The 27,783-nt window shown below is 39.2% G+C and overlaps 1 protein-coding gene across 2 annotated transcripts in view; it reads left to right on the top strand.

Moving 5' to 3' along the window:
* bcas4 (breast carcinoma amplified sequence 4) overlaps positions 1 to 27,783 on the top strand; it is a 60,088-nt gene extending 32,305 nt beyond the window's left edge. For both annotated transcript variants that reach the window (XM_062979751.1, XM_062979752.1), the window contains one exon: positions 26,252 to 27,783. In XM_062979751.1, the coding sequence (XP_062835821.1) occupies positions 26,252 to 26,356 (105 nt within the window). In that variant the 3' untranslated portion in view covers positions 26,357 to 27,783. The remainder of the gene's footprint in view (positions 1 to 26,251) is intronic.

A 27,783-nucleotide genomic window follows, 5' to 3' on the forward strand; every position in this document is an offset into this window, starting at 1 on the left:
CCTTGATTCTTATCCAGATGCTTTCAAGCTGGTTTCCCGGATTACAGTCTTGCATTTCTTCTGCAACGTAACTGTTTTTGACATATAAAGCTACTCCCCCTCCTCTCCCCTTTGTTCTATTTATGTGAAAGAGGTTATAGCCCTCAATGGTTAAATTCCAGTGATGGGAGTCATCCCACCAGGTTTCAGTGATGCCTATGACATCGTATGTGTGGTGCTGTGCTAGGAGTTGGAGTTCGTCTTGCTTATTTCCCATGCTCTGAGCATTAGTGTAAAGACATGTAAGCCCCTGTGACCTCCCCTCGAACTGTTTATTTGGGATTATTGTGCTCTCTGTACTTGGTCCTTGCTGTGTTTGTGCAGCCCTCCGTTTAGCCTTACGGCGGTTCCCTGTGGTCGTGGGTAATATAGTGTTCGCCAGGCTGTTGTTCCCCTCCCCCAGTGGATTTAGTTTAAAGTGCGCCTGATGAGGTTTGTGAGTCTGTGTGCAAAAAGATGTTTTCCTACTTGTGTGAGATGCACCCCATCGCTTGCCAGTAGTCCATCCTCTTGGAAGAGTAGACCATGGTCAAGGAAGCCAAAATGCTCCTCTTGACACCATTTTCTGAGCCAGTTATTGACCTGTACTATTTTTCCGGCCCTTGTAGAGCCATGTCCTACAACGGGGAGGAGGGATGAAAAGATCACATGTACATTATACAGTTTTAGCTTTGTTCCCAGAGCTCGAAAATCATTTGTGATCTTTTGAAAAGTATGCCTAGCGGTGTCATTGGTACCTACATGAATCAACATAAGGTGGGGAGGGTGATGGGGCTTTAGGAGCCTGCTGAGCCTCTGAGTGATATGGTGTATTTTTGCCCCCGGGAGGCAGCATGTTTCTCGAGCCATCCCATCCGGTCTGGAAATGATGGCTTCCGTTCCTCTAAGGAGGGAGTCACCTACTACCAAGACCTGTTTCCTTTGAGGATTGACAGGGTCCCTTTTGTGCAAGACAGTGTGTATGTCCCCTGAAGAGTGTTCCTGTTGAAGTGAATCATGTAGGTGTAAAGTGTTGTCCTCCTCCTCAACATCCCCAGTGCATTCATCAATGACAATCCATTGAGATACATCCGAGAGCCCATTACTCTCCCAAGGATGTTCCTGTTGCTCCTGGTCTATGATTGGGGATGGAGCATTTGCATGATTACATAAGTGTGACTGTGGTGATGCACTGTCCCCGTCAGGGCTATCCCCTGCGCATTGATCCAGGGTGGTCCACTGAGTGGTATCTAAGAAACTGTGGTCCTCCACAAGATGTGTTTCCTGATTGTATGTTAATGATGTAAGAATTTCAAATCTGTTGTGTAAATGCAGCTGAGCAGAGGAGTTCTGCGGAGGCTGCCTGGTCCTGCGTCTCCTTCTATGGGTGACCTCCTTCCAAGCCTGAGGGTTGTCTACCTTTGAGTTGATCTCCCCATAAGGTTCCTGATCATGGTCTTGGTGGTGTTGGTGTGATGCAGGCTGCTGATCTACAGCAGCGTGTTGTGCAGTGTCCAAGAAGAGCTCGAGTGCCTGAATGTCCTTAAGGGTCTTAATACGGTGCTCGAGCTGTTGGATCCTCTGCTCCATCAGAGTCATCTGTTTGCATTTGGAGCAGATGTAGTTGTCTAGTTTTTGTGTGAAAAAGCGGAACATGCCACAGCTGGTGCATGTGATGGGAATGTTTTGCTTTTGTTGCATCTCTTGGTGAGCGTGGTGGCCAAGTGGGATCTTTGTACAGTTAAGTAATATGCACGCACTTTATGTGCAGACTGCAACAAACCACGTCTTTGTGTATTTGTTTATGTTGCTTTGTTTCCTGTATGTACTGCAAAGGATAGTTAGTAAAGGTGCCTTCCGAAACAAATGGTCTTCCGAAACAAATCCAGCAATCACTGAAGGTATTTCTGCCTCTAAGACCCCTTCCCAATGTGTGGTGGATCATCCTTGGCCTCCCTTTTACTTCAGATGGCTATTGATGGCTTCTGATCTAAAGATAACAATGAAGAAGAATTCCAAGAGGCCAACTCCAGAAAAGAGACAACAAATATTCCCATGAGGGAAATCCAAAGCGAAAGAGAAGCAGCACCAGCTGCTTCTAAAAGTACTTAAGAAACAGCTTCCTCAAATGTGGAGTGCCTTTTTTCACAAATGAAACTTGGAATCTTCTGGAGTTGAACAGCCAACATCCTTGGGATCTGTCCTCCAAGGCAATGCAATCCCTGAACATCTTTTCTCTCATTTATCCCTAAGACATAGACATGTACATATGCATACACACAGAGCCCAGTTCAACCATGCAAAAATTTAAGATTTGATTGCTATTAAAATTTTCAATCCATATTAATTACACCTTTGAAGATATGAACCATGGGTTTCCATGTCAACCATGCCAGGTCATGTGCTGGGACCACTCCTGAGTCTATCATTCCAAGTGCAAAATTATTCTTCAGTGAAATATGGCTGCTCTTCCAAAGCAAATAGTTTGCTGGACTAGATAGGAAACATCGCAAAGATAATTGAATACAAATTTAATGGTTTGTTCAGAAGAAAGTCCACTTAAACATTTCTAAAATTAGATTATTAAAATGTTAATTTTTTTAACATAAGGTATTGGCTCCACATTTAGTCGTATTTAGAATGTACCTTAGTAACAGAAACCCACTGGCTGACCTTGGGCAAGTCATACTTTCTCAGCCTCACAGGAACAAATCTTGCAATAAAACTCCACAAACAGAAACATTTTGGAGGCATACAACAACATCAAAATTAAATCCGACTTATTACAGTGGAGCTAGGCTTGATCCAAAATATGAATCTAACTCATTTATGTTTGTTCAATTCCTCAAAATATCTAAATACAAACACCCAAAATAATAAACATTGCAAGGAACACACAAAAATGCTGATTAAATACCTAATTCTTAGAACCAATTGACGTTGGTTTTAAAAACTATTCAGACGTGAAACTTGAGCAAGTCACTTTACCCTTCAGCCTCACCTACTCCACAAGTCTGTTATGAAAATAAAATGACATGTATAGTTATATTAATCTCAGGATGAATTGAAAAAAATAACAATATAGACATAAATAAATATAAATAAATGTAACTCAGGATAATTACAGGGAGTGGTAAGTGAGCTAATGACTGAAATTATTATAAATTAGAAAAACAAAAACACAGTAACACATAAATACTGACTGTATTTGACTGTCAAACAAACTTCTGACGCAGCACAAAGGCTGTATTCAAATTCTGAGCACATATTTGCAGGATTCACCTGTCTTTTAAAGACTGGGCCAGTGATCTATAATACTTCATGAAGATTAAGCCCCACTGAAAACATGTACCGTAATCTACATCTAAGAAGACATGCATCTGTAATGAGTTAATGAAAAATAATTAAAAGGGGAAATAAAAATACACAAATAATTATAACATGAAACTTGGAATCAGGGAGTGCAATCTGCCATTAAAATCAAATATATCTTAGTCTCAAGAGGAATAGTCAGTCAGAAAAATCGCACTATGACCCCCAAACCACATAACTGATGTATGTGGTTTTATCTATCCACTGTTTCACTTATTAAGTTATTAACTTAGAGCCTCCTGTATAAGCTACATCATACTCTTTGTACCTCCATTTATTCATCCCATTGTAAATAATAGAGATTGCTATTATCCTTGTTGTTTAGTATCTACATGAAGTCTGAAAACATTTCCCCTGAAGGTATGAGGACTGTACTGCACTTTCTAAAATAAGGAGCCAGACCCAAAGTATAATTGAAAACAGTATTCTCATACAATCATAATTTTATGATTGTGATATCAATTCATGAATATGCTCCTTAGTACTTCTGAAACATTGATCCATTCTAGCCATGCATCGATAAGTAGTTAGTCTACTTCAGTGGTTCTCAACCTGTGGGTCCCCAGGTGTTTTGGCCTACAACTCCCAGAAATCCCAGCTGTTTACCAGCTGTTAGTTGAAGGCAAAAACATTGGGGGACCCACAATGGCGAAGTTGCCAGCCGTGCGTGTTGCTAGGTAGATAGCAAGCTACCTAGCAACACGCACGGGGCGCTCGCCCCTTGGGAGGTGCCCCCTGCATATTGCTAGGTAGCTTGCTATCTACCTAGCAACACACACACCTAGCCAGCCAGTGAGCAGGTGAACGGGGAGGGTCTTTGCGGCCCTCCCCGTTCACCCGCTCGGATTGCATGGATGCTTGGACGAACGGGGCTCGGATGAGTGGGATTTTACTGCAGCAGCCTAAGGTTGAAATGGCCAATGAAAAATCACTTACCTATAAAAGATACAACTTTGCTTCCTTTTCCCAAGATTAAATGCCTTACAACATACCCCAAGTAATGTACTGTATATACTAGAGCATAAGCCTAGTTTTTCAGCCCTTTTTTTAAGACTGAAAAAGCCTCCCTCGGCTTATACTCGAGTGAGGATCCTGGTTGGCTTATATTTCGGTCAGCTTATACCCGAGAATATATGGTACATTTATTATTTTTCTCTATTATTATTGGTATTATTACATTTATTATTTTTCTCTATTATTGTTGCTATTATTACATTTATTTTACTCTATTTTTATTATTAATAATAATACATTGATTATTTCACTCTGATCTTATTATTATTATTATTGCATTTATTATTTTACTCTATTTATTATTACTTGTATTATTTTCCTGTATTTATTATTATTATTATTACATGTATTATTTTACTCTATTATTATTAAAAGGATACATAAGCACATTTACATTGAAGAAATGAGAATAATGATTTGATCAGAGTTGGACAGTCTTATTTTAAATTTGAGCTTTATGTAAATATTCAAAAACATTTAACCTACTGATGCCTCAATTAATGTAATTTTATTAGTATCTATTTTTATTTCTGAAATTTACCACCCTTGGCTTATACTGCAGTCAATGTTTTCCCAGTTTTCTGTGGTAAAATTAGGTGCCTCGGCTTATATTCGGGTCGGCTTATACTCGAGTATATACGGTAATACATGTTGACTAAAATCTGTTATGGTAGGTGTATTAAGGACCTCTGCTTTACATGCGTCCTTCAGTTATTAATCTTTACTGTTTGGAAAGTGTGGTAGTTTTTTGCGTTTTAAATGAAGTAACGTAAGGGTATTGTGAATAAATAAGCAAACCACACACTCCTTTCTTAAGTATCTTGAAGCAGGTTTGCATGGATTCCTCAGCCAGCTTCGAGCTAGAATTTCATTCCAGGCCTGAGTCATGGTCTGGTTTGTGGAGCTGATTGCTGCCTTCCTGTCTCGCCTTCCCCCGGCCTCGGGCGGGCCTCCAGTGCGGCCCCTGCAACAACGTCGTTTCCTTAGGTCTGTGGCTGAGTGGTGTTGCCACTTCAGTTTAGCTCAGGTTATTCCTGTTTTGAATATCTGCAAGTTTGTAAATGAGATGCATGTTTACAGCATTTCGCCCATACATAGGACTTTTGCTGAATGTTGGCTCGTTGTTTTGAAATGCTATGCCTAAACTCTTTTTTGGATCAGCTCTAGTGTGTGTGTGTGTGTGTCTGCGTCTGTGTACAGTAACTACATGAAGTAGGGGTGGGTGGAAATGAGAAGGCAACACGAGCATGCGTAGAGATATAAATCCCTTGGAGGGCTTGCTCTGTTAATCTGTCTCCTGAAACATAATTTGAGATGTGTTTTTATAAAGAGACATGTGAGGGAGGAAAATCTCTGTCAGTGATCCATAGAAAGTCTTTCATGCAATTTAAATTTTGATTATCATTTTTTAATGAACGCAGTTCCATTCATTTTTGGGAACTGATTGCCTGTATTCTGGGCAGGATATGATGATTTACAGAAATGTTGTCCTGGGCCAAATACAAATGCGGTCAATTTTGTTACTAGATTTTGTAAATAGAAATGATTTGAAGGGATGCAACATAGAATGAGAAAATGGATTATGGTCTTTCTAAAAAAATGAAAAATCCTTTTCTCTGCCTTTTGCTATTACAGTAGAGTCTCGCTTATCCAACGTAAATGGGCTGGCAGAACGTTGGATAAGCAAATATGTTGGATAATAAGGAGAGATTAAGGAAAAGCCTATTAAACATTAAATTAGGTTATGATTTTACAAATTAAGCACCAAAACATCATGTTATACAACAAATTTGACAGAAAAAATAGTTCAATACACAGTGATGCTATGTAGTAATTACTGTATTTACGAATTTAGCACCAAAATATCACGATGTATTGAAAACATTGACTACAAAAATGCGTTGGATAATTCAGAACGTTGGATAAGCAAGTGTTGGATAAGTGAGACACTACTGTAGTAAGGCTGCTTGACTTTTGTTTGAGACACATCTCTAAGTTAACTGACCTTGATTAGTATTTCTTGAAGAAAATAACAAAGATTAGATAACAAAGAATACTTCCAGGCAGAAAGCAGGCAGGCTTTGAGGCTGCAAGGCCATTCAATGCTGATCAAGGTGGCCAATTCCAACACTCACACTTGCCTCAAGCAGATGAGAATTCTTTCTCCCACCCTGGACATTATTCAACAGATCTATAAACCCCACTTGCCTAGTTTCCAACAGACCTCACAATCTCTGAGGATGGCTGCCATAGATGTGGGCGAAACCTCAGGAGAGAATGCTTCTGGAACATGGCCATACAGCCCAGAAAACTAACAGCAACCCAAAGATTGGAATGTTAGTATTCCTTTGGTTTTTCCATTGCTTTACATTTTGTGATGGAGTTCTCAATTTTTAAAGTACCAAATGTATAGAAATGATATACATCTCCCATCTGGGATCAGGGTGTCTAAATCAAAGCACATCTTCTTGGTATTAGCGATACTTGGTAACTGAATGTTTGTCTGGGCCTGACTGAAAATGATGGCTGAGTGTGTTGGATTGCTAATACAGGCTGAGTATTTCTTACCTGAAACGTGTGGAACCAGAAGTATGCTGGATTTTGTTTCTGGATTTTAGAATATCCATCTTGGCAAATATGTATAAAATAATATATTTTGGAGGTGGGGCCCAAATCTATTTATTTATGTTTTCACTCATAACTTGAAAGTAATTTTATACACAAGATTGTTTAATAATTTTATGCATGAAGCAAAGGATTCCGCCAGGCAGGAAGCAACCAGGCTTTGAAGCTGAAAGGCCATTCAGTGCTAATCAAGGTGGCCAACTGCAACATTCACACTTGCCCCAAACAGGCAAGAGGTCTTTTTCCCACTCTGGACATTCCACAGATATTATAAACCCCACTTGCCTAGTTTCCAACAGATCTCACAACCTCTAAGGATGCCTGCCATAGATGTGGGCAAAACATCAGGAAAGAATGCTTCTGGAACATGGCCAGACAGCCCGGAAAACTCACAGCAACCCAGTGATTCTGGCTATGAAAACCTTCGACAATTCAAAATTTGTATACATTGAACCATCAGAAAGCAAAGGTTTCATTAACTCAGCCACCTAAGTGGACAATTTCAGAATTTGGAGAGTTTATTATGTAGTCATGAAAAGGCTTCCACTTGAAGTGAGTGCAGGAGGCATGGACCCCTTTTACACTGCCATATAATCCACATTGAACTGGATTATATGAGTCTACACGGCCATATAATCCAGTTCAAAGCAGAAAATCTGTATTTTATATGGCAGTGTAGATGGGGCCAAGGAGGCAGAAGCTTATTTGTGTAGATAAAATCAAAGGAGGCTCTGACAGGCACAATTTAGCAGGATTGGTGTGCTTTTATAATGTCCCTACTTTTTGGATTTACCAGATATCCTTGCTTAGGATTCTAAACATCTGGAGTCAGTTATAGCAAGGGTGACGAAGTAGTGGAAAAATTACTCAACTGGTTTCCTTTTTCCACCATCCCCCTCCCTAGAATGTGAGTGCTTTTGTAAAGAAACAGGAAGGTAAGCATGAAAGAGGGCAGTATTGATTCAGGCAGCTTTTTCTGAATGTAAAAAGCTTAGAAGTATCTAAAACAGTCTTGTAACAGCCATGTAAGACTATAAAAATAATGTCTAGCTATACTTTGATTTCTTTTTATTTCTTTTTTTTTTCTATGATCACTACCCCTTATATGAAATGCTTAGAACCAGAGGTTTTCAGATTTCTTTGGATTTTGGATTAACTATATTTGCATATACAAAGCAAAAAGAGGAATAGGAGGAAAGTGTAGTATTTTAGATTCAAAATTGGTCCTACTCAGACCTGATCCACTGAAAGTGTTAGTTATAGAGAACTTGATTTTAGTTGGTTTCAACTTGTCTTATTCCAACTACAGTAGAGTCTCACTTATCCAACATTCGCTTATCCAACATTCTGGATTCTCCAACGCAGTCTGCCTCCTGTCTGGATCCACAGCTGTTTCTCTAGGCAGTATGGGCTGAACTTTTTATGGATTTAATTTCCGAAAATGTTGCTATTGTAAGTTCATTTTATGCAATTCTATTGTTATTTGTAGTCAATTTATTAGTAGCCAATGTTTTTATATTCAATGTTTTCAGTACATTGCGATGTTTTGGTGCTAAATTCATAAATACAGTAATTACTACATAATTTTACTGTGTATTAAACTGCTTTTTCTGTTGATTTGTTTTAAAACATGTTTTGGTGCTTAATCTGTAAAATCATAACATAATTTAATAGACTTTTCCTTAATCCCTCCTTATTATCCAACATTTTCGCTTATCCAATGTTCTGCCGGCCCGTTTACATTAGATAAGTGAGACTCTACTGTAACACTGACCCAGTCCTTTTAAATATTTTAAATTAATTATATTTGCTATCTTTTCCTAATAAAGAATTGAAATTCATTTTTGTTTGTTTTCAAAATATGTTTGATATATAATATAAATTGTAGCATAGTTGTGTTCATCTGTATCAAGATGCAAATGGAGCACCTTTGTGACTAACTGGGAGAAAGAAGTTTGTAGGTTTTTGTAGACTAAGGACCCTTCCACACAGCCATATATCCCAGAATATCAAGGCAGAAAATTCCACATTATCTGTTTTGAACTGGAACATATGGTAGTGTGGACTCATAACCCAGTTCAAAACAGATATTGTGGGATTTTCTGCCTTGATGTTCTGGGATATAGGGCTGGATGTAAGGGCCCTGAGACTGATGAAGTAGACTTTGATCCTGGTAAAGCAGATTGAGTATGAAAGTTTGGGCTACAGACTTTCCCAATTAGACTCAAAGGTGCAACGAGAGTCCTTTGTATGCTGATACAAGTGGAATTTTATTCTTTAGTCTGGCTGTTTCTTAATGAGTGGCCATGTCGCAACAGATGTTATTTGAAAGAGCCAAGTTTTGGCCTGTTCATACAGCGTATTAAAAGTCAAGGTAATTTCACAGGTGGATGTTTTAAACTTTAAAAAAGAAAGCTTGCCTTTCTCCAACATATAATAAACAAAGGCACCTTAGTAAATGATGAAATGTTATCTCAACATAGAAATATATTGATAAGAGAAAAAAATTAACAATTGTTTTATGGTTCAGTGTATTGATAACACTATGTAACACAATTTTTGTTCCTGCATTATAATGTCATTTTCTAATTGGTTCTATCATAAAACATGGAAAAGTTTATTAAACTGCAAAAACTTTGTTGCGGTCTGCACTACCCTCAACCACAAAACAATGTTTCTGGTGTATAACAACTACAGTAAAGTCTTGTTTAACCAATCTTTGCTCATCCGACATTCTGTATTATCTGATGCCCGTCTGTATCCACAGCTGTTTCTAGCACAGTGGGCCTCTCCACACACCAGGTGCCCACCCGGGGCGAGATGTGGCTGGTGTAGGCTGGATGTTGTGCCCGACGGGAAAAATCTGTGCCGGTCACGTCTTGCCCCTCCTGACAGGCTGCCTAGAGAAACAGCCAGCCAGACATGGCCTGCCAATAGGATCATGCACTCCTACCGTTGGAAGAGACCACAAAGGCCATCCAGTCGATCTTATTCTGTCAGGCAAGAACCCAATCACATTGGCTTTAATTCAGCTTACAGTAGAATCCTAGAGCTGGAAGGGACCCCCAAAGGCCATCCAGTTGCCCCTATTCTGCCAGGCAGGAACGCAATCACATTGGCTCTAATTCAGTTTACAGTAGGGCATTAGAGTTGGAAGAGACTCGATACGCAAGCAGCTAAAGGAAACCATGGGATCGATGCAATGTTTAAATGTTTTATGATTATGCTGATGATTTGTATAGTTTTTAATGATTTAATTTATGGCTACATGTGATTGCTTTTAAACATGTAAAGTTCTTTTATATGGATGTGAGGCACTGACTCTTTGCCATTTAATAGTCCCCCCCCCCCCCAGGGGTGAGAAAAGCAGTATATAAATGAAATAAAATAATGACTCCCAAAGGCCATCCAGCTGACTCTATTCTGCCAGGCAGGGACACAAACCCTAGAGTTGGAACGAACTCCAAAAGCCATCCAGTCGATCTTATTCTGTCAGGCAGAGAGAGACACAGTCACATTGGTTCTAGTTCAGGTTATAGTACAGGCATGCTACTTTATTATACCACAGCTCTCTATATCTGACTCTGGCTTTTCCTTAATCCCTCCTTATTATCCAACATTTTTGTTTATCCAACGTTCTGCCAGTCCATTTATGTTGGCGAAGCGATACTCTACTGTACTTTCAAAGTAAGTAGGTAAAGGTAAAGGTTTTTCCCTGATGTTAAGTCCAGTCATGTCTGACTCTGGGGGTTGGTGCTCATCTCCATTTCTAAGCCGAAGAGCCGGCGTTGTCCATAGACACCTCCAAGGTCATGTGGCCGGCATGACTGCATGGAGCGCTGTTACCTTCCTGCCGGAGCGGTACCTATTGATCTACTCACATTGGCATGTTTTCGAACTGCTAGGTTGGCAGGAGCTGGAGCTAACAGCGGCCGCTCCCACCGCTCCCGGGGATTGAACCTGGGACCTTTTGGTCTCCAGCTCAGTGCTTTAACGCCCTTCGCCACCAGGGCGAGTAAAGTAAGTACCGCACAATTAAACAAGAAATAAGGAACAGATTTTTCCCCTTTTTGTTACATAGTGTAATCCTGTAGCCTATATTATCAGTTGTCCTGATACACATTATAGGAAATGTCCCCTTGTTCAGCCAAGTTCCTAAATTCACAGACAGCTAGCATTATAACTGCAGAAAGTATCATGTAACACATTCTTAGAAGTCTGTTCAACAGTACTTAGTCCATGGAAACAAATTTGTTGATAAACCTACATTTTGTCAGCTCATGAGCCAGTTAGCGGTTTTCTGCTTTTGGACCTTATAAGAAGATCAGCCAGTTAATGGCATATGAGGCCTTGCACATTGCTCATTTTGATTAGGAAGCTGGTATTCTTTAAGAGGAGCCGTTAGGGCATAATTGGTTAGGCCTGCCTAAACCAAGATTCAGCAACCCGATACTTTCCACAGCAGTAGTTCAGTCTCTCTCCCTGCTCCTCCTGGCCACAATTTTCTTGGCCTTCTATGGATATTTACAAAGGGCTCTTGCTTAGGAGAAGAGAATTGTTTCTGATAACGCAAGCAGAAACTTTTCTATGAGTCCCCAGCCCCATGAGTTGTGTGCAGGGGTGGTGTTATGTGTGTGTGTGTTGTGCCTGCTATTGGCTGGAAGGATTAGGGCCATTTTCTAAGGAATGCAAGCAGCTTTGCTTGCACTGTAATGGTGGTTGCAGCCAAGGGTGCTGTTCTCCACTTTGGCCGGTAGGAGCACAACGTTGGACAGATCTTCTCTCTCGCCTGCCTCCACCACGAGGCACTCGCTTTCCCCTTTCGACTGGCTGTCCCTCCCCCACCTCTCTCTCCACAGAGCCTTTCCCCGAGGCAGATTTCTTGCTGTCTGGAGTATCAAATATGCACAGGCAATTTTTCTTTCCTTTCTCCCTCTAAAGGACTTCCCAGTGTAGATACTGCAGGGCAAGTAATACCTAGGAAGGCACCTTCTTTGGTTCACATTCTGTTTTCTGGTGATTTGTGCTTATGTGTATTTTTTTCCATTGATTTAGCTTGCAGTAGACTCTCAGTTAAATGGAACTCAAACAACTGGAACTCTCAAACATGTAGGGAAAAAACACCAAAGAAATAATTTTTTAAATAATTTTTTTTTCGTATCAGGAGCAACCTGAGTTGCTTCTGGAGTGAGAGAATTGGCTGTCTGCAAGGACATTGCCCAGGGGATGCCCGGATGTTTTGATGTTTTACCATCCTTATGGGAGGCTTCTCTCATGTCCCCGCATGGAGCTGGAGCTGATAGAGGGAGCTCATCCACGCTCTCTCCAGGTGGGATTTGAACCTGGCAGCCTTCAAGTCAGCAACCCAATCTTCAAGTCACAAGGCTTTTATCCCCTAGGCCACTGGGATGTATAATAGAATCATAAAATTATAGAGTTGGAAAAGACCACAAGGGCCACCCAGTCCAAACCCCTGCCATCCAGGAACATCCAACCAAAGCACTCCTGACAGATGACCATTCAGCTCTACTTGAAAACCTCGAGAGAAGGAGACTCAATTACACCCTGAGGCATATTCCATTGCCAAACAGCTGTTACTATCAGGAGGTTCTTCCTAATGTTTAGGTGGAATCTCTTTTCCTGCAATTTGAAACCATGTTTCCAGGTGTTTGACTATTTTGATCACCCTTCTTTTGACACTGTTCAGATGTCAATATCCTTATGAGAAGAAAAGGGGATGCTTCCACCAGCCCAACATATACGTATCTCACTCCCTCAAAGATACCATTTAAAATCTCATTTTCAAACATAGTCCTTCAAACTCTCAGGGGGGACCTCAGTTCAAAAATTCTGACCATCCTTTCCTTTTCTACAAGGTAAATTACTCACTGACTCTTCAAGCCCTTCCATAACCCTCAAGTCAATTCAGAGTTTGTGGTATGATATAATATGGAGTATAGTATTAATTAGGCTTATTTTTAATAGTAACTCTTAAGCAACCAGAAAACTGCCTTTATCCGGCATCTACCAGTCCCCATGAGTGCCGGTTAACTGTCTACTGTATTTTTTTCACCTAACCTTTTATACATACAAGTGTGTACACACTGAAACAAATACTTTGACTGTGTGTGTGTGTGTGTGTCTTACAATTTCAGTTTATTTCCTATAGTGAAAATACAACATGAGCAGATGGCACATATTAACATACAAAATGCAGTGGGTGCCTCTAGAGGCTGATTGAACAATGATATAGGTTTCTGTCATGGACGTGCTGTTAAGTTAACTAGTGTTTGCAAGTTAATGAATTTGTTCCACTTAAAATATTTGATATTTGTTAGCAACCAGTGACTCCTTGAGGAGGAATCAAGAGTGCAAAGTTTTGCAATTAACTAATTCTTCTCTCTTAACATTTGTTTGGCCACAGTTCAAAATGTTTACTATTTCAGTAGGGTGGTGAATGTAATAAAGTTCAAATCCTTTTTCTTTTATTTCTATTTTCCTTCTGTTGGCATTCTAAGTGTGAGACGCATATCTACAGAAATGAATAAACAGCTTTCAGATCTCAATTATTGTTTTATTTCATATGTGTTTGCCTTTCAGCTTGCCTATTCAAAAAGATAAACAGCAGTATAAACTGATACAAATCTGAATCACTATTGTACATTACATTTGACGTTGGCATAGACCATCCCCAGCCCTTCATATAGATATGATAATATTTGCAAATCTGCTACTGCTTGAGAAAGCAAATATGCAATTTCTTGCTTTAGCCAAAAATTACAGATATTCACGTCATTCCAAACCAGAATAGAATGTCTTCCTATACCCAAAGCTGTTGTAAATCAGTGACTAGACCTTTAGTAAATGCAGTTTAAATTCCATTACCATAACTTTGTCCTATATCTGATGATGTGCTCTTCTATTTGTATTTGATGCCCATAAAACCTGAGGCAAGGAATTTAAACTGTTGTTTGGCTACATTGCTGCAAAGCCTTTCTCTTAGCATTCCACAAACAGGAATGTGAAAGGTTAAATAGGACAAATACAGAAATTGATTGATAAGTAAGATGCCTGAGAGAGAAGGTAAAATTCTACATATTATATTCATATATTAAATTTATTCCTGTTACATATGGGTTCAATTCAGACTGTCAAGCTTTAGTCCCATTGAAATCAATGGAACAAGTTTATAACTTATTGTCCATTGCCTTTAAAAGGCCTGAAGAATGATTAAAAAGGTAAAGGTTTTCCCCTGACATTAAGTCCAGTCATGTTTGACTCTGGGGGTTGGTGCTCATCTCAATTTCTAAGCCGAAGAGCCGGCGTTGTCCATAGACATCTCTAAGGTCATGTGGCTGGCATGACTGCATGGAGCGCCGTTACCTTCCCGCCGGAGCGGTACCTATTGATCTACTCACATTAGCATGTTTTCGAACTACTAGGTTGGCAGGAGCTGGGGCTAACAACGGGTGCTCATTCTGCTCCCGGGATTTAACCTGGCACCTTTCAGTCTGCAAGTTCAGCAGCTCAGTGCTTTAACACACTTTGCCACCGGGGCGAATGATTACCGCAGAGTAAATTCAACCCTATTTATTTATTTATTTACAGTATTTATATTTATATAATAAATTTATTTATTTATTTACAGTATTTATATACATTTATATGTATGTGTACAGTGTTCCCTCACTACTTTGCAGTTCGCTTTTCGCAGATTCGCTGTTTCGCAGTTTTGTAATAAGCACCAAAATAATAGTATAAGTCATAAAATAATATTATAAATCCCTCTTTCTATTTCCTTCCTAAGGGGAAGCATAAGGAAGGGAGAGAAAAGGAGGCTGAAGCAGCTTTGTTTTCACCTCACAAGGCAGCGGCAGTGGCGGGAACTCGCATGCGTGTGCTTGAGATGCAGGGTGGGGACAGAGACACTACTTGCAAACAACGCAAATATATATGTTTCCCTACTTTGCGGATTTTCACTTTTCCTGGAACGTAACCCCCGCGATAAGTGAGGGAACAGTCTATATAATACGCAAATACTAGTTCCAAAATGTTACCGGTTTAGGCTGGATGGATGAGAAAATCTGTTTTGGTTAAAAAAAAAAGGTTTGCTGCCAGTTATAAATCACTGCAAATATTTATAGGCTTAGCTTAGATCTTGTGTGGTTTTAACCCAGTTAGTGGTCTTCTTAAAGCTGTTAATACATAAGTATGTTTGCTTAGGAACATGTATCAATACTATATTGTTCTACCCCTGCATAGCTTTCCTATTAATTCCTATGTATTTAACTGTACATTTTTGAAATATGGTGGTAGTGAATAATGAAACAATAAACTCAACTGGGAAACAGGTTTTTTATGGATGAAAGAAATAAGATTTGTATAGTTTTAGTCTAGCTTTAGATAGTTTTTTATTTAACATTTTGAGTTTTTTTAATGCAAACACCAACAGGTATTTTAACTGACACATCCTTAGAAGTATGCACATTTTAAACCTACAGCATATATTTCAGCTAATAAAATCAGTCCAGTGTGATTTTTCTACAATGGCTATTATGCTATGCAAAGCTCAGAAGTAGATCATAGGAACCAGTCTACTAGTTTTACTCAGTAACTGATATTTAGTAGCACATTACGTCTAATACAGGATGTAATATGTAGACAGCTTTATTTGTGGCCTCTAATAACTTTGTCCGCTATGAATTTTCCTAATGACTGTTTACAACTGTTCATGTTAGTGATCATTGCTACAACCTGTGGAAAAAAATTATGTAGCAAGCATAGACTGTGTGTTGAACTTCCACTTATCTATTCTGTCTCACCATAACTCGGAAATCCATTACTTAGATGGATTATATTTTGTGTCCTATAGTAAATTGCTTTCATGATTGTTGTACCAGGTCCTTCAAGTATCCCAACATCAAACAAAATGGCTTGTATCCAGTGGTGCTTTGGTTATAGTGGCAAATGCTTGTGCTCACTTAGGGATGATGCACCTAATTATTGCCATTCCCTCCAGTGTACTACCATGTACTGAGTTGTATTCCATATGTTTATGGAGGGTCCCACAGTGCTTAGGATTTTTAAAGGATATGATATGCTTAGGCAAGAGGAATTAGTAAAATTTGATTGCATCCATTTTGCACAAAGAAACTATTCCTAGTAGCATCAAATTACTTCATTGTTGTGTGCCTTCAGTCAGAGATGACTTGAAGGCCTGAAGTTTAACCTATAAGTTTTCTGAGGCTGAGAGTGTGTGACACACTTGTTACTTCTATGGCTACATGGGGAATCTAACCCTTGGGACTCTGTTCCAACACCTAAACTGCTATACAATATTGGCTGTCTAGCATTCAATGAGTTAGCATGATGTTAATAACCGTATTTTAGTTTGCACAGAAAGCTTGATTTAATGTGTCACTATCAAATGTATCTCTAACAGGCTGACTCAGATTGTTGGTTTTTTTAAAAGTAGAACCTAAAGCTTAAGGAATTGCAGATGAACAGAGCATGTAAACAGTCATCAGAAATTGTTTTTCTAATTTCTGGGGGGAAAAACACAGCAAATCAGACCAGTGTCAGATTTCACAGGATTAGATAGGTATAGTAGAGTCTCACTTATCCAACATAAATGGGCCGGCAGAATGTTGGATAAGCGAATATGTTGGATAATAAGGAGAGATTAAGGAGAAGCCTATTAAACATCAAATTAGGTTATGATTTTATAAATTAAGCACCAAAACATCATGTTATACAACAAATTTGACAGAAAAAGTAATTCAATAGGCAGTAATGCTACCTAGTAATTACTGTATTTACGAATTTAGTACCAAAATATCACGATGTATTGAAAACATTGACTACAAAAATGCGTTGGATAATCCAGAACGTTGGATAAGCGAGTGTTAGATAAGTGAGACTCTACTGTAATGGATTGTTTTAGAAAGATCACTAGTGGATGGCATTTTTGACAAAAGCAGATAGGAAATGAGTCCATTCTTGCAGTAGTTGTCCGCTCCTCTATATGAGTGTTTCAAAGTGTGTCCATGCCCAAAAGAACCTAACTTACATCTTGTTAAATAGCTAGTATTAGGACCATTGTTACCTCAATTGCAAGAAGGAAAGGGGTCTGGTTCCCTTGTTCCTGTGGTATTCTTCTCTAGTCAGGAAGGGTTAGGGAGCTTGCCTGGCCTGCCTGGAAAATTCTAGCTCTTTCTTTGCAGTTGCTGTGGCAAGTGGTTGCTATTACACAGGGTTTCCGAGTGTTGTCTCTCCCTCTCCCTCCCTCCGAGCTCAGCCTGCAGGAGTGGCCATGATGACTGCAGCTTCCCTCCTGGCTGCCCTTCCCCCTTCCGCACCGCTGTGCCAGTGCCAGGGTGAGGGAGAGCAGGACACACACACACACACAGTGAGTATGTGCACTCACATAGCCATGCACAGAATATTTTTATTCCCCTCAGCTGGCAAAGCCGTGCCATGTTGAATGGGAATTTGTCAGGATCTTCACCCATGGTGCCTGTTCTTTCAAAAACTTATATGGTCCTCTGGAAGGAGAATTCCACCTCCATTAACCCTTTCATTGACAAATATTTTTTTTATTGTTTCAGGCTCTGGGTTTTCAGTCTTCATTGGAAGTGAGCATTCTGGTTAAGGTTACATCTGTAACCCATTTATGGCAATTCCTTTTGGGGGACGTAGTGGTGGATTGCTTGTTTCCATACTCTTTCATACCTGAAGCTAGAGCTTTTCCTTCTGACTCTAGGTTTTTTTGGGGGGTTTTTTCGTGTCAGGAGCAACCGGAGTTGCTTCTGGAGTGAGAGAATTGGCCGTCTGCAAAGACGTTGCCCAGGGGACGCCCGGATGTTTTGATATTTTACCATCCTTGTGGGAGGCTTCCCTCATGTCCCCGCGTGGAGCTGGAGCTGATAGAGGGAGCTCATTTGCGCTCTCCCCGGGTGGGATTCGAACCTTGCGGCCTTCAGGTCAGCAACCCAACCTTCAAGTCACAAGGCTTTTATCCCCTAGGCCACCGGAGGCTCCCTGACTCTAGGTAGTATTGTGCATTAATCTTGGGCTCGTTTTATGGTAAATCTACATCTTTGGAATAACCCCGGCATATTCACTTTTTCAAAAGGAGATATCCTGTACTACCTTGTACTACCTCTCCATGTTTAACTTTGGGCAAAGCCCCAAGGCCAATTATTTCCCAAGGAACAGGGGTTAGAATAACAGAATCATAGAGTTGGAAGAGACCACACGGGCCATCCAGTCTAACCCCCTGCTGTGCTGGAAAATCACAATCAAAGCACCTCCTGACAAATGGCCATCCAGCCTCTGCTTAAAAATCTCCAGAGAAGATTCCACCATGCTCTGAGACAGCAGTATATTCCAATGCCAAACAACTCTTGCCATTAAGAAGTTTTCCCCTATATTTAGGTGGAATCTCTCTTCCTGCAATTTCCTGGGCATCATCCAGTTGTTGGCACAGCTGAAGCAAAAAAAAACAAACAAAAAAACATCTGCCATCTCCCTGGGCTTCCAACATATACACTTATCTTTAATCAGTATTAAAACAGAGATATTAGAAGACTTGCCTAGAGGACAAGGTATTGTTTATAACCTATTTGAATGGTATTGATGGGCAGTGCATGGTTGTTGCTGATTCTCGGCAGATCTCCTGCATTGTAGACTGGTAAGAGGGAGCAGTACTATTGGCATCATTGTATGTATGCACTGCAGGATTAGTTATTTGATTAAATGCAGCTTCAAACATTTAAGAATTCTCATTGCTGCAAGAATCATATATAAGCTTCTCTTTGCTACGCATCAATGAAATCAAGTGCCCTAGATTTATGTACTCATCATCTCTAGTCTAATGTGCACTTTCCTCCTCCTCCTTTTTCTTCTTTACCTATTTGGAGGATTCTCTTCACACAGGAGCAGAACATTTAGAAAAAAATAACTAATACGGTCAATTCTTATCAGCAGACTCTCACAATTCTGGCAGTGTTTCTGTTTTAGTATTTTTATGCACTTTTTTTGGTCTACTGTTAGATTATGAATAATAGCTGATACAAGAATTAATTTTTAGATGCTCCCTAGACTATAGGCCACCATATAGTTTTAATATCATTAAAAGAGCCAGACAATTGGTATTGAATTTAGACATTTAGTTTTTACCCATCAAATTTTCTTAACTCCCGAGAAATGAAATGTGTCCTCATGTGCTTTTCAGAGGTACTGTTTGGTATACTGTACATCAAAAATATATTGCTGTTGCTTTAGGAGGCTTGTGTATGTTTAAATATTTTGAAAGAGAAACAAAAAAAAACTCTTAAATACATATCCAGGGTTAAAAACATAACCAGGGTTTAAGCAGAATCTTAGGACTTCATCACACTTGACAAAACAAGTGTCCTAGGACACTTCAAGCCTTCTTCGGGGACGGAGCCCCACGCCAGCCAGGCTATCTATCCCTAAGTGATTTCATCTGCAAACGTAATCTCTATTCTGTTGCTCAAATTATCTATAAGGAGATTGAACAATACATGGCTGAGAATATAACCCTGAGGCACCCCATTTGCCACTTTTATCCAAGTTGGAGAGGCCATTCGTGAGTACTCCTTAGGCTGGAGAGCTGGGCCCAGGCTAACAAAATAACTTTAAAGAAGTGTAGATGAAAAATACTACTTTAGGAAGGGAAAATATTAATGTTATATATGTGTATACAGCAACTCATGTTTGACAGGGAACCATTTGACTGTCAGAGGTGCTTTGATTGTGCTTTTTCAGCATGGTTGGAGGTTGGACTGAATGGCCTGTGTGGTCGTTTCCATCTCTATGATTCTATGACTGAAGGTAAGCTGGAAAGGTCTCTCTACTCAAAATCTGTAGCAAGTATCCATACTGAAAGAATGTGATAACATTAATTACTATCAATCAATGCATCAAAATGCCGATTAAGTTATTGGACACAACTGAATGCCTTCAGACAATGTCCCTTCTGTGTGTGACATCTTGCATAAGGTCAGGTGATTAACGTGACATGTATCTCTTTCTCCATTAGACAAAATACAGTAAGAATTTCTCCAAGGTGAGCTTAGTTAGCAAAATGATGTATCTCACAGCAGTACAAGATTGTTAAATATGCAGCTTAAGGAGAACATGCCTCTTTCCACTCCAAAACACTTATAAAGACTCCAGACTCTACCAGATTTGTTCTGGTAGAAGGATCTATTTTGAACTTTACATCTTTCACCAAGAGCTCTGATTTCTCTGAAGAATAATTATCATTTATTATTTACTTTATTTTGATCCCACTGCTCTCTATATAGGGACCCAAAGCAGCTAACAATGACATGACACAATACAATAGAATTTCAGAGCATGGCAAATGCATATACATATGAATATTAAAATAAATATCTGAGTCAAGTGTAAAAGATAAAATACAGTTAAAATACAATAAAATACATTCAAAAACTAGACACAGCCCCCCAAAATTAAAATACCCCGATGAAAGGAACCTAATAACATTCAGAATAGAATTATAATGAGGCTGGTCATCCAATAGCTGTCTCTCCAAAGGCCAGCCCAAACATCCAGGTTTTCAATTGTTTCTTAAAGGATGGTAGGGAGGGCGCCAACCTAATCTCCCTGGGGAGGGAGTTCCAGAGCCGAGGGGCCACAGCCGAGAAGGCCCTCTCTTGTCCCCACCAAACGTAACTGTGAGGAAGGCAGAAGCGAGAGGAGGGCCTCCCCAGAATATCTCAGAGATCACGTACGTTCATAGGGGACAACGTGGTCACGAAGATAAGGCAGGTCCCAAACTGTTTAGAGCTTTATAGGTAATAACATGCACCTTGAATTGGGCCCGGAATATTATCAGCAGCCAGTGAAGCTGCTTGAACAGCGGGGTTGACCGCTCCCTGCTGAAGATATTGCAGTCTTTGCTCATTCAGAAGAAGACATAAAAGCCACTTTAAACCCTTTGCAGAAGCATACAGAAAGCTTGGACTCTCACTGAACATCAAGAAAACCAAAGTTCTCTACAAGGAGGCACATACAAATCTCTCTGCAATGCCAGAAATAAAGCGTAATGGTGCAACACTAGAAAATGTTGACTATTTGTGTTACCTAAGCAGCCACCTCTACAAAAATTGACATTGATGTCAAAATACAGTTGGAGCTCTGCGAGTGCAGCAATTTTTCAAATAAAGCAGAGTGTGTTTAAAGATCAGGAAATTTGTAGGGCTACCAAGATGCTTGTTTATAAAGCTGTTGCCCTTCCAACTCTGTAAACATGTACCATGTACAAATGTCACTCTCACCTTCTGGAAAGATTTTATTAGTGTAGGCTCTGAAAAATCTTGCAAATCTCTTGGGAAGACAGGCCGACAAATGTCAGCTTTCTGGAAGAAGCAAAGACCACCAACACTGGAGTGATGATCCTCTGCCATCATCTTCGTTGGACTGGCTACGTTGCCCAAATGCCCGTTCACTGTCTCCTAAAGCAGTTACTCTATTCTCAGCTCAAGAACAGAAAATGGAATGTCTGTGGATAGCAGAAGATATTTAAAGATGGGCTTAAAGATGACCTTAGAAATGTGGCATGAACACTGAGAACTGGGAAGCCCTGGCCCTTGGGTGCTCTAACAGGTCAGCTATTACCAACAGTACTGTGGATTTTGAAGAGGCATGAGTAGAGGGAGAAAAGGAGAAACATGCCAAGAGGAAGAAGCGTCAAGCAAGCCCTTGTCAAACTCTCAATGGAAAAAACCATGCAAATCCAGAATAGGTCTCTACAGTCATTTGTGGACCCACCACAATCATACTCAGCCACAAGTGATAGCCTATGATGATAGATGGATAGATCCGTTTATTGATTGCTCCATTGACCATATCAACAATAAAGACAAAAACAGAAATACACAAATAGATGCTAATCACTGTGCTAAAACTCCTGTAATAGTTAACTAAAATAAATTAAAACACAATGAAACTTGATTTAATAATAAATTTGGTAAAATGGGATTAAAATACAAGATGAAAGCGGGGGGGGGGGGAGACTGATGAGTGTAAAAATGTCAATTGGAAAATTTAGATATATTCATCATCATCATGACAAGAGACCCCATTTTGTGAAATAAAGAGATCTCTCAGATGGGCGGCTTTAATGACGAATTTGGCTATGTAGCAGACTAAGTATAGATTCTCCCCAGAAAAGAGATAAGTGTTTGACAATTTGGTCCCATTTGGTTGTTCTGACCAAAAGCGGTTGTAAATATTGAGATCTATGATGAGAAGCTACCTTGCAGGGGAGGAGGGCAGACAGGCAAAGCCTTTTAAATATGTTTGTATAGAATTCCTCTCTGGGAAAAAGAACAGTAGCACCTTTGGATGGAATACGTCATCACCCCTGAAAATATAGCAATACATTTAAAATCTGCTGGGGTAGAAAAATAATCCTAGATGTTGTATTTCCTTTTTTCGTTTCTGTTCATTCTGTATGAATATTCAGTTTCTTCAAATGCTTATAATTTTTCACATTAGTGCTCACATACACCAGCGCTTATTGCATAGGTTACTTCTACTGTTTTAATTGCTTACTTTCCCCCACCCTTACAAAATTATAACTAAAATATGAGTATCATTGCCAATATTGTTTTATATATAAAACAGGAATAAATAATCTGGAGAGTACATCCTTTGCATATTAGGGTGTTCTGTATTTTAATAATTGGGTTTGTTTCCGACACTAGCATATGTCTCAGCTCAGTGTGTGTGCTTTGCCTGGAAGTAGAGAGCTGGCCTTGTTCTCCATTTTGTTCCTCCCTCAGAGGTTAGCACTCCGTGCTGCTCTTTTGACGCTTCACATGCTCTGCCACTGCACATCAAACAGAAAAAGTGGGGAGGCGACTGTTGAAGGACAAGAGGGACATACATCTGCTCTTCAGTCCATTTTGTTGTTACCTGAACTGTGATCCTGTCTATAGACATTTCTCTTTGGCATATTTCAAACTTATGTCTCTCTACAAAATGCTGCAGCTAGGTTATAGTGATATTAGAGAAAACAGTTTCTTAAGAAAATTGGCTATGTATGAACAATTACTGAGACCCAAAGTCTTCGCAATTGACATTTGAGTAAAAGCTCAAAGGGATGTTTTTTCTTCCTACTGTTCACCTATCCCTTCCTTGACATAAGAAATTCCCAGTTCACCAGGTCAGGCTTATCCATTTAGTTACGAGGGAACCCTAGTGATGTCAGTCAGCATGATACATTGAGGATGAATAATAACTGCACAAATTACAGCATTCAAATATAAAACACATTAATCAATGAGAATAGTTTTTGAGGCAATGCTCTGGCCCTGAGATTCCCCCCCTGGCCTTGAAGACTTAAGAAACCATCCAGGTCCTGAGATCTGGGAACCTCTTGAGGGAAGAACCTTAGTGGAAGCTTGAGCTGCTTGCTTCCTATGTTGAGAGGAAATAGTGGGCTGTAGTGATAACAATACTGAGATAAAAGCAGGAAGAGAAGGCCTGGAGAACAGTTGTTTCTTTCTTGGTGACTGTGAACTTTTAGCACTTTATAGTTGTTGAGGTTATACAAGTTGGCCTTCATGGTGTGACTGAGAACAATCATTGCTGATTCCCTGCTCTAGATTTAAAATTGTGCCCAATTGTTATGAGGTGTTATGCCACCCTTGAATGGTGGCTGAAGGATGGTGAGCTGTATCCCAACAGCCATCACTTCAAAACCAGCAGAAGAATAGCATAGCTTGGCAGCCTCTTTTGCTTCAGTAGCAAGACACCTATTGTGTCTAGTTAAGAGAAAAGGGAACGTTGACAGAAGAATGTCATTTCTCTTCCACCTCTGAGATTAGGGTGCATGAAACAAGACCCAGGCCCCTGCCTGCAGATGCCAAAGAAATGTGGGCTGAAGAAAAATTCCAATAACCTAAGAATTTATTTTACTGCTATTGTGCCAGTTTCATCTGGTAGGCCGGAGAGGTAGTCTCACAACTCTGAGAAGACCCAGCCCATCTGTCTGTCTTGCTGAGGGCTGTCAACGAAAAGGACAGACTGCTCTGCCTTGCAACCATTGTGAAAGACCATCATGAAATATTTTTTTATAAGATCATCCAAGTGCACCCTTCTCTCACATCTCAACTAAGATCTGGACTGCACAAAAAAGGGAAAAAATATATTTTCATGTCAACCCCTGAGAGCCTCAAAGCTGAAGAGCATGGTATAATTACTCTTAACAAACACATTTTCTCAAAAGGAAAGCCAATGCTTTACATTTCACCCAGAAATGTCATATTAGTGAACTCTAGCTGCCAGGTGAGTACATCAAAAAAGATACTTGATCAGAGGGCACATCTCTTCTTCCACATACAGTTGCGAGATGGATTTAAATAAAACGACTTGAGTCTATGCATTAGAATATCTAGGAAGCCCATTAAACAGAATGATGTGAATGATGAACTGAAGTCCTTAGCAACATACATTTTAAAAGCATCTTTACTTGTAGCAGGAAAAATGTCAGCAATAAAGTGAAATTATCTGAAAACAGTATTTTTTTTTTCAACCTCTCCTTTTCCGGTAGGTTAAAATGCTTTATAACAGGTACTCATGTTCTCTTTTGCTTTGGTTTAACATTTCAGTTTCTTTCCATGAATTCTTCCCCTTAACTCTCGGTTACTTCCTTGTAACTGGGGCCACAGACCTGAATTTATCATTGGGGGTAACCCAATTGACAAGAACAGGATTTAGTCAAATAAGCATGCATTGGATTGGATTGAGCTTTCAGACTCACATACTATTCCTATTATATACATCCATTTTAAAATCCTTTTCATTATGCCCGTCTTATCTGCATCCAATCCCATGTAAAACAGCAGAGATTACCCTGATTAGCTTTTTCTGTTCGGATGTTCAGAAGAGAGAGGCTGGAGTCAGAATCCAAAAGGAACATTGTTTTTCAGACATAACATACCACTTATTACCGTATGCTGTGAACCACAACATAAAGGATACGCTGGAATATTTCTACATAAGAATCAGGAACAAGTAATGTAATATTCACTGTGTAAAGAAAAATGTTCCTATGAAAGAATCCTTGTGGCTCAGGAAAATTTTAGATTAGGCAGCACAATGATCTTTGGATCCAATATGCAAGGAAAACAACAGTTCAAAAATAAGTTTGTAAATACCAGGTTTTAACTATACTGACATAATCTAAGAGATAACCACCGATGCATGCGTTTTGTAGTAGTCTTCAGTATCTTTCACTGCTTGGTGAACAGCTGTCCAAAAAAAATCACAATTGAGAACTATAACATGGTGCTTAACTCTTCCTGAACTCCCGTCCTTTCAGACTTATTTCAAGACAAAGAGCCCAGATGGAGAAAATGCAGTGAAGGGGAAGAAAAGACCTTTTGCTTTCCTGAAACAGCTCACCTCTGGTTACTCCACCTCCAATACTGCAAAGTTGAGATTTAGGATTCATGTTTGGCTTATAGTAAGAGCTGCTTGATTCAAAACACACAAATCTGGGTCAGAAGCAGGGCGATCTGCAGCTGAAGTAGGATGTTTTTTTTTTTTTGCATACTATTCCCTGATGCTGCAATAAAATAGAATATTTGCCCTTTTTTCTTTGCCTCCTTTTATTGCATTACTCAAAATCCTCATTATTTACTGTACTATATGTTGAACCTGAATGCTAACATTCATTTTAAATACTTTACAACTGATGTACAGAACAAGGACTGCCAAGGTAAATGTGCTAACAGGGGCAAAATGACGGGGGGGGGGGGGGGGGAGCTTTAATCATACAAGGTTTGCTGTGACCGCTGTTAGCAGATAAAGCTGAAAAAGCAAAGCAAACTTCCCAGAACCCCTTGAGCAACACACTACCAAGCAGACATTACATGTATGTGTTCTCTCTTTTATTGAACTGGATTTATTACTTCACCTTTGAAACAAGAGTAAAAAGAAGTTACATGTTTCTCCTAAACTGTAAATACCCCAAGTAACTCAAGTTAATTGTACACCCTTGAAACAAACGTAAATTCGTTTAAATGTAAATATTCAATATTCCAAAATATCATGATTTTTCAGATGTTCAAAAAGTACTTCCATTAGTATTTTGTACATATAAACAATAGTTATAATACTTCGGCATTCGGTATAATTATTTCTTCTGGTCTCATTTCAGGAACGTACATCTTCTCCGCAGCACACCTATAACCTGCCAGAACTCTACAGAACTGAAGACTATTTTAACAACAAATATATAGGTAGCAAGTATCAAAACTACTAGTGCTCAATTTTTCTATATTTGATAAAACATATACATTAATTTGGCATTATAGCCAAATTGATGTAAATGTTTTATCAAAGAAACAGAATGTGTTCTTTTTTTGCTGTGTAACTTTGCTGTAAGGGATAAAGTGATCAAAATACTTGAAGTTCTGGTGAATTACAGCTATTAATGCTTTCTATTAAAAAATTAAAGCTATTGGTATTTTGTTTAAATTTGATGAGAGACACAAAACAGACTGTCTAGATTTGGTGATAATTACTTAAATTATGTGCTGATGTTAAGAACAGGGAAATATGCATCTTAACAGTTAGAATTTATTAATTTTTCTTGTAGCCCAAACATTGTAGGCTGGATCCAGACTGAGTCATAGCAGAGATCCACTGAATCAATTGGCATTTAAGTCTATTGTGATTAATTTTTCTGTCAACTTCAGCAGACCTACTCTAAAAGAAAAAGATATATGTGTTCAAGTTATGTTTCAACAGTTCTTGTGTAACATAACATTAATGCAAAAGATAAAAATGCCTGGAGAATATATTTGCGGTAAATGATGCATTAAACCATCTTCTAAATAAAGTAGATAATATACTAAAGGAACTTTAAGCACAATGAACTACATGGATGCAATATGCAATTTTCTGTATAGCTTGGAAGCCAAGTTATGTCCTGGTCCAAAGTATAAATACACAGCTATTTTTGCAGGACTTGCAGGACATGATACATCAAGAGCCATGTCTTGGACCCTTCAAAACCTCAGAGCGATTTTGCTCGTTCCAGCTGGTAACATGCTTAGAACAGTGCTACATAGAAACAGCTAACAGTATGTGCTGATAAAATTACTGGGAAAAGACTAGAGAGGTATGTCTAATGGTAAAAAAAGTGTCAAATCCGGAAAAATGCATTTTGTTCACACAAAAGTGGAATTTCTTCTACTGTAAAATAAAGATCACTCTGCTACACATAACAATATGTATTTTTTACAATTATAGTCACTACTTTGCTATTCTAAGCCTGAGCCATAGAAATAAGTGTCTTCATGGATCCATGTGTGTTTCCTTCATCTGATAATAAAAACACAACTTTTGTATCCAGTCATACGAACTAGAGTGAACCAGGAAGAACACACATAAGTTGGAATTTGGAAATAAATAATTATGGAAATTAAACAGAACCAAGATAAAAAGGAACATTACTAAAAGCGAAAGCAGTGAAACTCCTCTTTGGGGCAAATCACAGCCTGAATGATGAACTGGAAAGTGGCCTTTTATCTTGAACATTTCAAGTACCTGATGTGATCTTCAGGAAGAACAAATCGTTTCCACGCTTTATCTATTGTAAACTGTAAGGTTAAGACATTTTCTTTGCAAAAGTAGTGGTTAATATATACAACACCAATAAACAAGTATTAAGAGCTTTCACATGGA

Source organism: Anolis carolinensis, chromosome 4, assembly GCF_035594765.1.
Source record: "Anolis carolinensis isolate JA03-04 chromosome 4, rAnoCar3.1.pri, whole genome shotgun sequence".
Classification (NCBI taxonomy): domain Eukaryota; kingdom Metazoa; phylum Chordata; class Lepidosauria; order Squamata; family Dactyloidae; genus Anolis; species Anolis carolinensis.